We start from the raw sequence: 11,122 nt of genomic DNA, 5'->3' as shown, positions 1-11,122 counted from the left end.
TTGTGAGGCCAGTTGGACGTACTGCCTAGTTCTCTAAAACGACGTTGTAGGTGGCTTACGATAGATAAATGAACATTCACTTTTCTGGTAACAGTTCTGGTGGACATTCCTGCAGTCAGCATGCCAATTGCACGCTCCCTCAAAACTTGAGACATCTGTGGCATTGTGTTGTGTGACAAAACTACACGTTTAGGGGGGCATTTTATTGTCTCCAGCACAAGGTGCACCTATGTAATGAGCATGCTGTTTAATCAGCTTCTTGATATGCCACACCTGTCAGGTGGATGGATTATCTTGGCAAAGCAGGAATGCTCACTAACAGGGATGTTAACAAATTTGTGCTCAAAATTTGAGAGAAATACGTTTTTTTGTGTGTATGGAACATTTCTGGGATCTCATGAAACATGGGACCAACACTTTACGTTACATTTATATTTTTGTTCAGTGTGTATATATAGGAATAGATGATTAAGGGTTTGTACTGTATGTGTGTCTCTGCTGTTACAGGTGTTTCAGCAGCAGGAGGTGGACCGCATCACTATCCTGAGGTGTGCCCTCTGGGACCACTGTAATCACTTCTCTGTGCAATGTGTCAAAGACGACGAGGTGAGCTCAACAATGACCACACTTCAGATGATAAGCAAATGGATTATGGATGGGTCCATGAACTGCTGTCTACATTAAACTCTATTAGTACCAGTACTATACTGCCTAACATGCAATGTATCTGGTGAACCAAAATGGATCCTATTTGTCAACCAGAACAATTTTAAATCAATGAAGCCTCTTTGAAGACTGAGCATGAATATGAGAAATGTTTTTTTGCAGTTTTACGAGGAGGTGAGGAATATTCTGGAGACGTGTGACATCACAGCAGATAACAACTGTTTCATAGAGATGAAGACAACAGGTTCAAGTCCACCAGGTAAGAGCTCACTGAATACAGGAACAGAGCGTGAAGGGCCAGGGTTGCTGTCAACATTGGCACCAATGGCGAACACTTCTTAGAGTAATTGTAACAGGTTTGTACTGTGTGTGTCTCTGCTTTTCAAGTGTAACAGTTCCTCTGAATAACATTTGCCATTTGAAATATTATATGCAATACACCTCTATTGGCTATGCTTCATTTCTGTGGACTTCCATCCTCTTCTCTCTAGACCCCGTTGTGTTTGAGAACTATTATGAGAGGGAGCCATCACCAACGGGCGACAACAACGGCAGCGCTCGCTTTGGAGGGGGAGGGGTCAGGAAAAGGTCAGCTGGCAGAACTTGGGACTCGTAGGGGCAGTTTCCTGAAGACAATCGAGGAGTAGGCTAAATTGTGTCCAGGAAACCACCCCATAGTGTTTCTGCGAAACAAGCTCTATCACTTTGTAACACTGGAATAACAGTTGAATGCATAGGAATTCTAATATGGACATTGTATCACTACATTCTCATAGCTATACATCATCAACACATTCATATATATTTGAGAATGTGACATGGAAAATATTTTTGCAGATTCTCCAATATTCTGCCACGAAACTCTGGTTCAAAGATGAGTATCAGTGAGGGTTCAACTTCCGAGCCAGCGGCGCCACCTGTTGGTCAAACAGTGCCTGAGAGTTCAGATGGAGTGTATGCATCCATACCTGGCTTCCAGTCTGCAGCTGCAGCGGCCCTGCCTGCAGTGACAACCAATGAGGATGATGATGATGATACCTTCATGGTGTTCTATGACTACTCTGCACAGGTGAAACCTGCACACACGGTTACAGGTGTCAAGTTACAGGTGAAACCTGCACACATGGTTACAGGTGTCAAGTTACAGGTGAAACCTGCACACACGGTTACAGGTGTCAAGTTACTGGTGAAACTTGCACACACAGTTACAGGTGAAACCTGCACACATTGTTACATGTGTCAAGTTACAGACGTCATTACAAAACTCTGTGATGCATCTGACATGAAATATAACTAGTTGAGATATTGATGGATCATGTTTACATAAACGTTTCCACTGATCTGTATTATACTGTATGTATGTACAGTAATTCAAAGCCTCATACTTCTATTACGAACAATGTGTTCCCTGTGCTCCCAGGACCCAGATGAGCTGTCAGTGTCTAAAGGGGATGTGGTGTTGGTGATAGAACAGAGTGAAGACGGCTGGTGGACAGTGGAGAGAAACGGACAGGTTGGGCTGGTACCTGGCTCCTACCTGGCCAAAGTTTAGACAGAGTCACACACACATTCATGCATGGACATGGACACACACACACGCACACACTCATGTACACAGGTACACGGATTCACACACACATACTCACACACATACTCATGCACAATCACCCATACATACTGTAGTCTTCAAAACCTTACTATGCGGACCCCCTTTCTGCTTCTTACTCAGATGTTCTGATCCTTCGTTCAAGACTTCAGAGTAATAGATTCTCCAGCAGTAGAGATGACTCACTGAACTGACTTGGAACATGAGTCATGACTGTGTGTTCCCCATTAACTATTAGGCTATGCTGCACCAGAGATTGTCAGTCTTTTCACCCAACAGGCCTACTGCATACATACAGTGCTGTGAAAAACTATTCGCCCCCTTTCAAATTTTCTCTACTTTTTCTCTACTCTTAAATTTTTATACTGAATTTTATCAGATCTTCAACCAAAACTAAATATTAGATAAAGGGAACCTGAGTGAACAAATACCACAATTGTATACTTATTTCATTTATTTCATAAACAAAGTTATGCAACACCCAATTCCCCTGTGTGAAAAAGTAATTGCCCCCTTACACTCAATAACTGGTTGTGCCACCTTTAGCTGCAATGACTGCAACCAAATGCTTCCTGTAGTTATTGATCAGTCTCTCACGTCGCTGTGGAGGAATTTTGTCCCACTCTTCCATGCAGAACTGCTTTAACTCACAGACGTGTGGGTTTTCAAGCATGAACTTCTCGTTTCAAGACCTGCCACATCATCTCAATTGGGATTAGATCTGGACTTTGACGAGGTCATTCCAAAACACATTTGTTTCTTTTTAGCTCTTTTCATGTAGACTTGTGTGTTTTGGATCATTGTCTTGCTGCATAACCCAGATGGAGCTCACAGACAGATGGCCTGACATTCTCCTGTAGAATTCTGATACAGACCAGAATTCATGGTTCCTTCTATTAAGTCAACTCGTCCAGGTCCTGAGGCAGCAAAGCATCCCCAAACCATCACACTACCACCATATTTGACCGTGGGTATAAGGCTCTTACTGTAGAATGCAGTGTTTGGATTTCACTAGACATAATGGAACCCATGTCATCCAAAAAGTTATACTTTTGACTCATCTGTCCATAGAACATTCAAGAGTCTTGATGATCATGCATGTGCTTTTTTTCAAACTTGAATCAACTTTTTGGATAATATGGATCCCATTTTTTTTGTTTTGGAATGGCCTAGTCAAAGTCCAGACCTAATCCAAATTTTGATATTGTGGCAGGACTTGAAACAAGCAGTTCATGCTTGAAAACCCACAAATGTCACTGAGTTAAAGCAGTACTGCATGCAAGAGTGGGCCAACATTCCTCCACAGCGATGTGAGACTGATCAACTACAGGAAGCATTTGGTTGCAGTCATTGCAGCTAAAGGTGGCACAAACAGTTACTGAGCGTTGGGGGGCAATTACCTTTTCACACAGGGGAATTGGGCGTTGTATAACTTTATTAATGAAATAAGTAAAATAAATACTAATTTGTCGTCATTTGTAAACTCCGGCCCTTTAATCTAATATTAGGTTTTGGTTGAAGATCTGAAAACATTCAGTATCAAAAATATGAAAAAGTAATAATCAGAAAGTGGGCAAATACTTTTTCACAACACTGTAGGTAATCTCAGATACCATACAGAAAACTAGTCAAACTTTAAACTGTTTCAATTGTAAATATGTGTGAGGATAAAATAACTGCACTGGTCTACACCAACCTGAGAAGTGATCTACAAGAGAAAGTAGAAGAGTATCTGAATCAAGACCAACAGCTGTACTGTATTTGATGTGATATTTGATTCATAAAATATGTCTTGTTTACTTTGAAGTTTCCTTAGTTTGGATACATTGAAAAGTGGTGCTTCAGTTCATCAGTGAACAATAAAACATGTTTTAGTTTAAATTTAGGAGGTTTATTTCAATCAAAGTTCTTTCCCCAATCTATTTACATTACTTTGTTTCACATTATTTTCTGCAATGCTACAAGTCTAAATATTAACTTTTGTTTGAAAAATAATACACAATGCCACAAAAATACAAAACAAAAGTGACTCCCTCCGTCCCAGCCCCAATTCTTTGGTGGTTTACATCAAATTCCCAGGCAGAGATGAATCTCAAGTGAATCTCAATTGTATTCCTCATGTCCTCCCTCCTCAATGCACAGATCTGAGGTATCTCCACTTGGATCTTCTCCTCCAATGCATTTTAAAAGGAGGCAAGGAGAGAGGACAAGGGAATCAAGAAAATACAATTGAGATTCACCCCTTCCCTTTCATACTTGGTATTAGAATGTGTGTGTCGGAAAACACCTACATATGTACCAACTTGTAACACAAAGCTCTATCTACACATGGGTCTTAGGTAACACTGGTAAAGTACCTCTACACTACCTATGAATGGAGACTGACTCACAATTTAGTGGTAAACTACAGGGTCCCTCATAGATAAAGGTACTTCTAATATTCACATGATTAAATATTCCTTAAATACCTCCAGAGCTCTAGTCATAGTGCAAACTGACACATGAGAAAGGAGTACATTCCACATATTGCACTGAGCAGTAGTTCTCTTCCATAAAGAGCCCCTAATCATCCCTTGTGCCCCAAAAGGGAAAAGAAAATAGGCAAGGTTGTATTTCTTGAGCAAAAGAAAAACAACAATATCAATTCGCCATTTAACAACTTTGGCCTTAGGCATTCCATAGTGTCTAAAAAACAAACATTTAAAATTAAAAGTTACAAAGCATGTTCAATAAATAATTATTTTCACAGACCCCCCCCCCCATCACCAGTGTATACACAATAGTTATCCTGTGCAAGGTGTGCTTGAGCTTACTACTACTGAAAACTACAAATTGTGGACATGTCAGGTGAGGCTTCTTTTCTTTATTCTTATTGGTGGAGCCCTTGGTGCGGGCGGGGCCTGTGTCCTCCTCATGCGTAGGTTGCGCCGGTGACCAGTAGCTCATAGGCAGGGTCATGCCCCCTCCTGCACAGCACCACACAGGCACACAGCATCCCCAGCATCTACGGGCAGATGGAGGAGTACAACAGTATGCATAGTTAGCATTATCATCATCGCTGCACCCAGAATAAAATTTCACGTGCACTGGCCAGCTACTCCGTCTTGTGAAAGACTAGAATTTCAAGGAGTCCTGCTCCTAGAGCGACAGTAGTGCAGGGTTTCTGTCCCAGCCTTGTGCCATGCCATCACACGTGATTCAATTAATTGAAGAGAACTTGGTGTGTGAAGTGAAGTTCTTCGAATGAAGGAGAACAAAAAGGAGAACCAGAAGAATCATACCTACAAAAAAGGTAGAAAATAAACAGGTCGAGGCACCCTAGTCTTCATTAACCGGGTACATTGAGCATTAACACCTGCACAATGTGACGCATGCCTTCATCAGGGCTGGTTTTTAAATGCTCTTTATGCCTGGAGAATAAAGGCTGTTTGGGATACCTGCAGAATTCTACATTGTTATGACTCATGAGACTGCATTTGAACATCCATTTCATAATTACTATGCATCCAGTGACTCCACAAATAGAGCAAGTTATCCTCATAAGGAGAAGGGAAGTGACTGGTCAGCAGAACCCATGTTGTGATGTCCCCGTAAGGTAGTGTTAAAACATTGAAAAAGTGATTTGACACAATCAGGTCAGCTTCTCAGCAGCAGCTCAAGGCCTACTAGACTAGAGACTCCCACTGCAGGAGGACATTACTGCAGCTCTAGTTAACATGCACCTGGTACACATGGTTCAGATGTTATTACAGAAGGACTCAAATATCGGCCTAGAAACAGTGGGTTAACTGCCTTGTTCAGGGGCAGAATGACAGATTTTTTACCTTGTCAGCTCGGGGATTCAATCTTGCATTCGGTTACAAGTCCAATGCTCTAACCACTAGGCTACCTGCCTATATTTGTTTACCTGTATTGCAGCGAAGGTCAGAGCAGCCCAAATGACATACATCATGATTTCTTTCAGCTTTTTCACAACAAGAGCTTCACAGCCCTAGAGGAAAAAAGACAAATATTAAAAACATGCGTGTATGTCAGTATTTTCTTTAGGAAAGAAATGTGTGAGTCGAATGTCCAACCAAATCAAATAGATTCCCATTTGAATGCCGTCATGTGTTAGGTAATGGTTTTCTAGGAGTGCCCACTAACAATTCATTGACACCACAATGCAAGTGACTACAATAAATATGCAAGGAGAAATGAGGGCCTACGAAGTGAACGTTGGCTCCTTGCACAATATCCTGTTTCAGTGTTTATTTAAAAAGAAATGCTGTGCCTCCATCCTTGGTACGGTAGCTAACTAGCTAACTTGATTTGCACGGTATCCAGCATTTTTAAGCCACTTGACTAGGCATTAGATTAGGAGGAAGAGGGAAGCAAAATGACTTAATCGAAATATTCCTCCTTGGTGGAATTGTATGACGTCTGTAAATTCTCTTTAAAATACAGTGAACACTTTTCAGACTCACTGGCGCAGGAAACATTGTGGGCCGGTACCAGTTGATACAATGCTGTAAGTTCGCTAGTGAGAGCGCAATCTCAAGACAGACAGGCATAGTAGAGAGATGATGCGATTGAAAGACAACCTGAACCAATCACCATGCATAGCCAATGGGATTTGTAATAAATGCCATTTAGCTGACACTTTTATCCAAAGTGACTTACAGTCATGCGTGCATACATTTTACGTTGGTGTGGTCCTGGGATTCAAACCCACTACCCTGGCGTTACAAGCGCCATGCTCTAACTGAGCTACAAAGGTCCATTTATAGACAATATTTATTTTCATTGGGCTATTTACCGGCTAAAGGAAACGCTTGGGTGTGCGTGTTCTCTCTTACCTCTGGGTAGAGGTCGCCAGGCCGGCTCATGGTTCCAGTACAGTTGCTGATGTTGGGTTTACAGCAGCTGACTGGAACACTGTCGTTTCTGGACTCCTTGAACCAGCGAGTATTCCTCCAGTCAGAGTAGTTGTGAATGCCACAGCAGTGGAGCTATGACGGGGGAGAGGGTAGGAGAGAGATGTGGAGAGAGAGTGAGACTGCTGTAGGCACCTGCAAACTCACCTATAGTCATCTTTTAAAAAACATGTCAAGAGAAATAAATCCAGTCGCGTTGTTCTCACCTGTCTCTGCACATAGTCGATGGCACGGCTGGGGGCATCTGTGTTGGTGCCATTGTACTCATCATACACCTTCTGAATGGAGTGGTTCACCTGATCTTCCACCTGAGTACAAGCAACAACGTCAATTTCATCTGTGCAAGAATTGTAACATTCATATTAAATTCTAACAAACTGCATTCCCATTCACCCTTTTCTATTGTTATTGTGCGATAAGACACTAGACAGTAGGCCAATACTAACCCTAGCTCTGTAGATATAGCCAATAACAACCACAACAACTTCTGTGACAAACACCAGCAGGAGAATGACAGCAAACTGCAGAGCAAAGAGAAGAGATATGATCAATTCAATATCGAGTCCAAAGATTATAAATTATATTTACTTGCATTATACAAATTACATTTGTATCCATGTGCTTTTCAATACTTACAGCTGTTAGTCCGCAGGAGCTTTCCCGTATTGTGGCACAGCATCCAATCAGCCCAATGATAAACAGCAGAGTCCCGACTGCTATTATAATGGACGCTGGGATCAAGGTGTACACATCCTCAAAGAAGTGGTCATAGTCATCATATGTGATGAACACATAGGCTCCAATGTAACACAGAATTCCAGCTGCAGCCTAGAGAAGGGGCAGTGAGAGGGAGACAGAGCAAGAGAAAGAGTGTGGGTCAGGCATGTAACATCCAAAGTTTATTTGCTTATCAGAAAGAAAACCCAATATTGTGTGCAGACAAACAAACCTTTATGTGTGTTTGTTAAAACAATGTTGGTATGTGGTCACTGGCTAGCTGCTGGGTGTGTAGCAAGGGTATCCTCAGTTTCACTTTAAAAACTTGCAAAATATACCCTTGCAATAACTTGTCTAAATTCATGGACTTAAGAGGACATATGCCATTTTTGTGATAAAATGTGACTCAAGTTATTTTGGAGTGAGTTAAGTAATTACATTTTTTAAATTTAATTAATATGACCCATGTATTTACAATGAGACGTAATATGTTATTATTCAAATAAAAACAAAACTATTTGAAATCTGTCGCTAAATGCAATATATTTTTACTTAAAATCCAATATTTAATAAAACATCTACAATTAGTCAATATTTTAAAAAACGATGTATCCTTACAACAATTGTAAACACTGACATTCTTTTTTTTTTTTTTAGGTACCCTAACTTTTAAAACTGTTGTCACTGGCAATTCATGTATAGGGATTTTTATTTCTTGTTTTTGTTTATTATTTTACTTTAATGATATTTTATGTATCTTCAGAGAAAAATACATGTGTAGTGATGTCCTATGTTTTTTTGCTATTATATTGCAATTGGAAATTTTGTTTAAAAAAAATAAAAATAAAGGGAATCTTCAATCATGTAAAGTTAAGCTAAGTGAACATTGCAGCACACTTTATTACCAAGCAGTATCAGATGTGTCTGGCTGCTAGACGGACTCCTTGCTATTGCCAAACTCTACGCCCGTTAGTTTCTTCTCGGTAATTCAAGTATATCGCGAACGACAGAACAGCGTAATAATTTAGCGTGAGTAGTCAGGCTACTATCAGATGAGATTGGGTGAGAGGTTAGGCCTAAACAATATGAAATACTAACTTGTGAAAACACTGATGCTGCAATGAAATGTCGGGGACATCGCATGGCGGCTAGGCGTTAGCCAGCAGGCTAGCTAGGTCTCTCACAGTGATAGCAAAGATGTTTTTCATTGTTCTCTGTGTTGATACGTTTTCTGCTAAACTGACTGGCACAAACTACAATCGTGCATATAGTCTTACCCACCGTTATGCAGTATTTCATTCAATCTCGCTGGTTTTCATGCAACAAATTGCAGCATTAAATGTCAGACGGTTAGCTAGCTAAAAGCTAGAGCTAACAACAATGGCAAATGCCTGTCCGATATTAGCCAGCAGATCCGACACGCTTGCTAACAGCTGCATTAGTCTCTGACACCGCGAGATATAACCCGTTCAATGTACATTAATCGAGGGATGGGAAATGCGTTGTACTCCGAATTGTTCCATTTCCCAACTGTTACACTGAGAAGATTGTATAATTGGAACTAGTAGTCGTTCAGACGTTTTCTTCCTCATGTTAGCTAGCATGTGGCAACAGCAGCCATTTACGGAAAGTGTCTTATATACACAGGAATGCTGTCCTACCCACCAACGGGTCGGATCTGCTGGCTACATGTACTTGTTCTACCCGTGCTTGCAATAACTGCAAAGCATACATTTCAGAAATAATGTATACTTTAATAAACAAACTAGACAGGATGGTTGGAAAGCTCCAAATATTAATTTTGTAGAGAATTAACGTGAGCTAGCTAATGTTAGCAGACGCCTCCCTTTGCTGCAGCTAACGTTAGCAATTTCTGTTGCGTACTGTAATTAATCCCAACCTTGACTACCTAGCGTCAAATACATGTTTTGAAACAAGTTCGTGGTATTTTACCCAGAATATTAGATTCAGAAACACCAGAACGGTCTTTGATGAAGTAATTCCACACTGGCCCATGGTTGCGCTGGAATCCAAAATATGTTACTGTAATTTCGGATGGATCATGGATGTTATGATAATAAAATGGCTGTCCTGACCGTTCTTATTATACCGCAGTGGTAGGTTCTACCCCACTGCCGCCTTCTACAAAAGAGCGGATATGTCACGTGTGCAGATGAGATCATCAAAACAACCCGACGGCAAACTTCTTCTGTGGGGTTTATCTGGGGTTTATCGGCGGATGGCATCCACTGTTATGGGTCATTACTGCCACCTACTGTACTGAAGTGTGAGCTAGAGGGAGAGGAATCCTACATGCCAGCCCTGTTTCTCCTATAAAAAATATAAACAATTATACTGTATCTAATGTTTAAAAAAAATGGTGCTGACAGAGAGGGCTTCAGAGAGGGCTTTGCTTCTAGTCCTTAGGAAATGTTGCAGTATTTCGTTTTTTTATGTATTATTTCTTAACACAGGTACATCCTGTTTGAGTTTTTACCTAAAGGAAGGGAAAGGGAGCAGCAAAATGGAGTCGTGGTCAGATTTGCTTGTCTGGGAGCAAGACGTCGGTGTGGCTGGTTTTCCCTTTGTAATCCGTGATTGTCTGTAGACCATGCCACATACGTCTCGTGTCTGAGCCGTTGAATTGCGACTCCACTTTGTCTCTGTATTGACGTTTTGCCTGTTTGATTGCCTTACGAAGGGAATAACTACCCACCACCCAAAGCTCATGTTCCCAGCATGCATGTAGCATCCCTTTCGCAGGATGAGACACCCCATGGTAGGTTGAGTCATTCGTTAATTGCCAGCTGCTGTCTCCTAATCTGCAATGGCATCTCCCTCATCTCCACCTGACACTGGGGAGGTCCGAAACGCCCCACTACATATTCTGAGTCCTAGTGCCTGTATGACATCTTTTCAGTGAGGTAGGGGCTGCCGAACCATAAGCTCAAAGTCTATTACAGATGGAATCAATGCAACATACATGGTCCTCAGTGAGGAATACACAGCCCCCCATTCCATCCCTGTCAGACAGCCCATCACATTTAGCACCTTCTTACACTTTCCCACCACTCTCTCAATGTGTTCTGCCCAGGTCAGTCTAGTGTCAAAGTACACCCCAAGGAACCTGAAGACCCCCACACTCTCCAGTTCTCTCCCGTACAACCTCAGGCGTACCTCATCTCCCACTTTCCTCCTGGTAAAGAACATTGTCTGA

The 11,122-nt window shown here is 41.4% G+C and overlaps 2 protein-coding genes across 2 annotated transcripts; one reads left to right on the top strand and one right to left on the bottom strand.

Annotated features, from left to right (window-relative positions):
- The first annotated feature begins 1,165 nt into the window (after positions 1–1,165).
- Positions 1,166–2,681, top strand: LOC120039636 (proline-serine-threonine phosphatase-interacting protein 1-like). The gene is made up of 3 exons (XM_038985050.1): positions 1,166–1,254; positions 1,504–1,735; positions 2,087–2,681. Exons 2-3 carry the CDS (start codon positions 1,541–1,543, stop codon positions 2,216–2,218), a joined length of 327 nt encoding a protein of 108 aa, XP_038840978.1. The 5' UTR covers positions 1,166–1,254; positions 1,504–1,540; the 3' UTR covers positions 2,219–2,681.
- A 1,460-nt stretch (positions 2,682–4,141) lies between these two features.
- LOC120039633 (tetraspanin-3-like) lies at positions 4,142–10,050 on the bottom strand. Its single transcript, XM_038985046.1, has 7 exons — positions 9,859–10,050; positions 7,825–8,016; positions 7,635–7,709; positions 7,395–7,496; positions 7,111–7,263; positions 6,180–6,263; positions 4,142–5,276 (listed from the first exon to the last, which is right to left on the bottom strand). Exons 1-7 carry the CDS (start codon positions 9,919–9,921, stop codon positions 5,184–5,186), a joined length of 762 nt encoding a protein of 253 aa, XP_038840974.1. The 5' UTR covers positions 9,922–10,050; the 3' UTR covers positions 4,142–5,183.
- Between the last annotated feature and the right edge of the window lie 1,072 nt (positions 10,051–11,122).

The sequence above is a fragment of the Salvelinus namaycush genome, unplaced genomic scaffold (genome assembly GCF_016432855.1).
Source record: "Salvelinus namaycush isolate Seneca unplaced genomic scaffold, SaNama_1.0 Scaffold286, whole genome shotgun sequence".
NCBI classification, from domain to species: Eukaryota; Metazoa; Chordata; class Actinopteri; order Salmoniformes; family Salmonidae; genus Salvelinus; species Salvelinus namaycush.
Note: the sequence above shows the minus strand (reverse complement) of the source record. Positions and strands in the feature narration are given on the sequence as shown.

Excerpts from the sequence above, each read along its gene's own strand:
- LOC120039633 (XM_038985046.1), bottom strand. The coding sequence starts at position 9,921 with ATGGGCCAGTGTGGAATTACTTCATCAAAGACCGTTCTGGTGTTTCTG. Across the intron at positions 7,497-7,634 it reads GCTATATCTACAGAGCTAGG|GTGGAAGATCAGGTGAACCA; the intron begins GTTAGTATTGGC and ends GCTTGTACTCAG. Across the intron at positions 6,264-7,110 it reads CTGGCGACCTCTACCCAGAG|GGCTGTGAAGCTCTTGTTGT; the intron begins GTAAGAGAGAAC and ends TTTTTCCTCTAG.
- LOC120039636 (XM_038985050.1), top strand. The coding sequence starts at position 1,541 with ATGAGTATCAGTGAGGGTTCAACTTCCGAGCCAGCGGCGCCACCTGTT. Across the intron at positions 1,736-2,086 it reads TCTATGACTACTCTGCACAG|GACCCAGATGAGCTGTCAGT; the intron begins GTGAAACCTGCA and ends CTGTGCTCCCAG.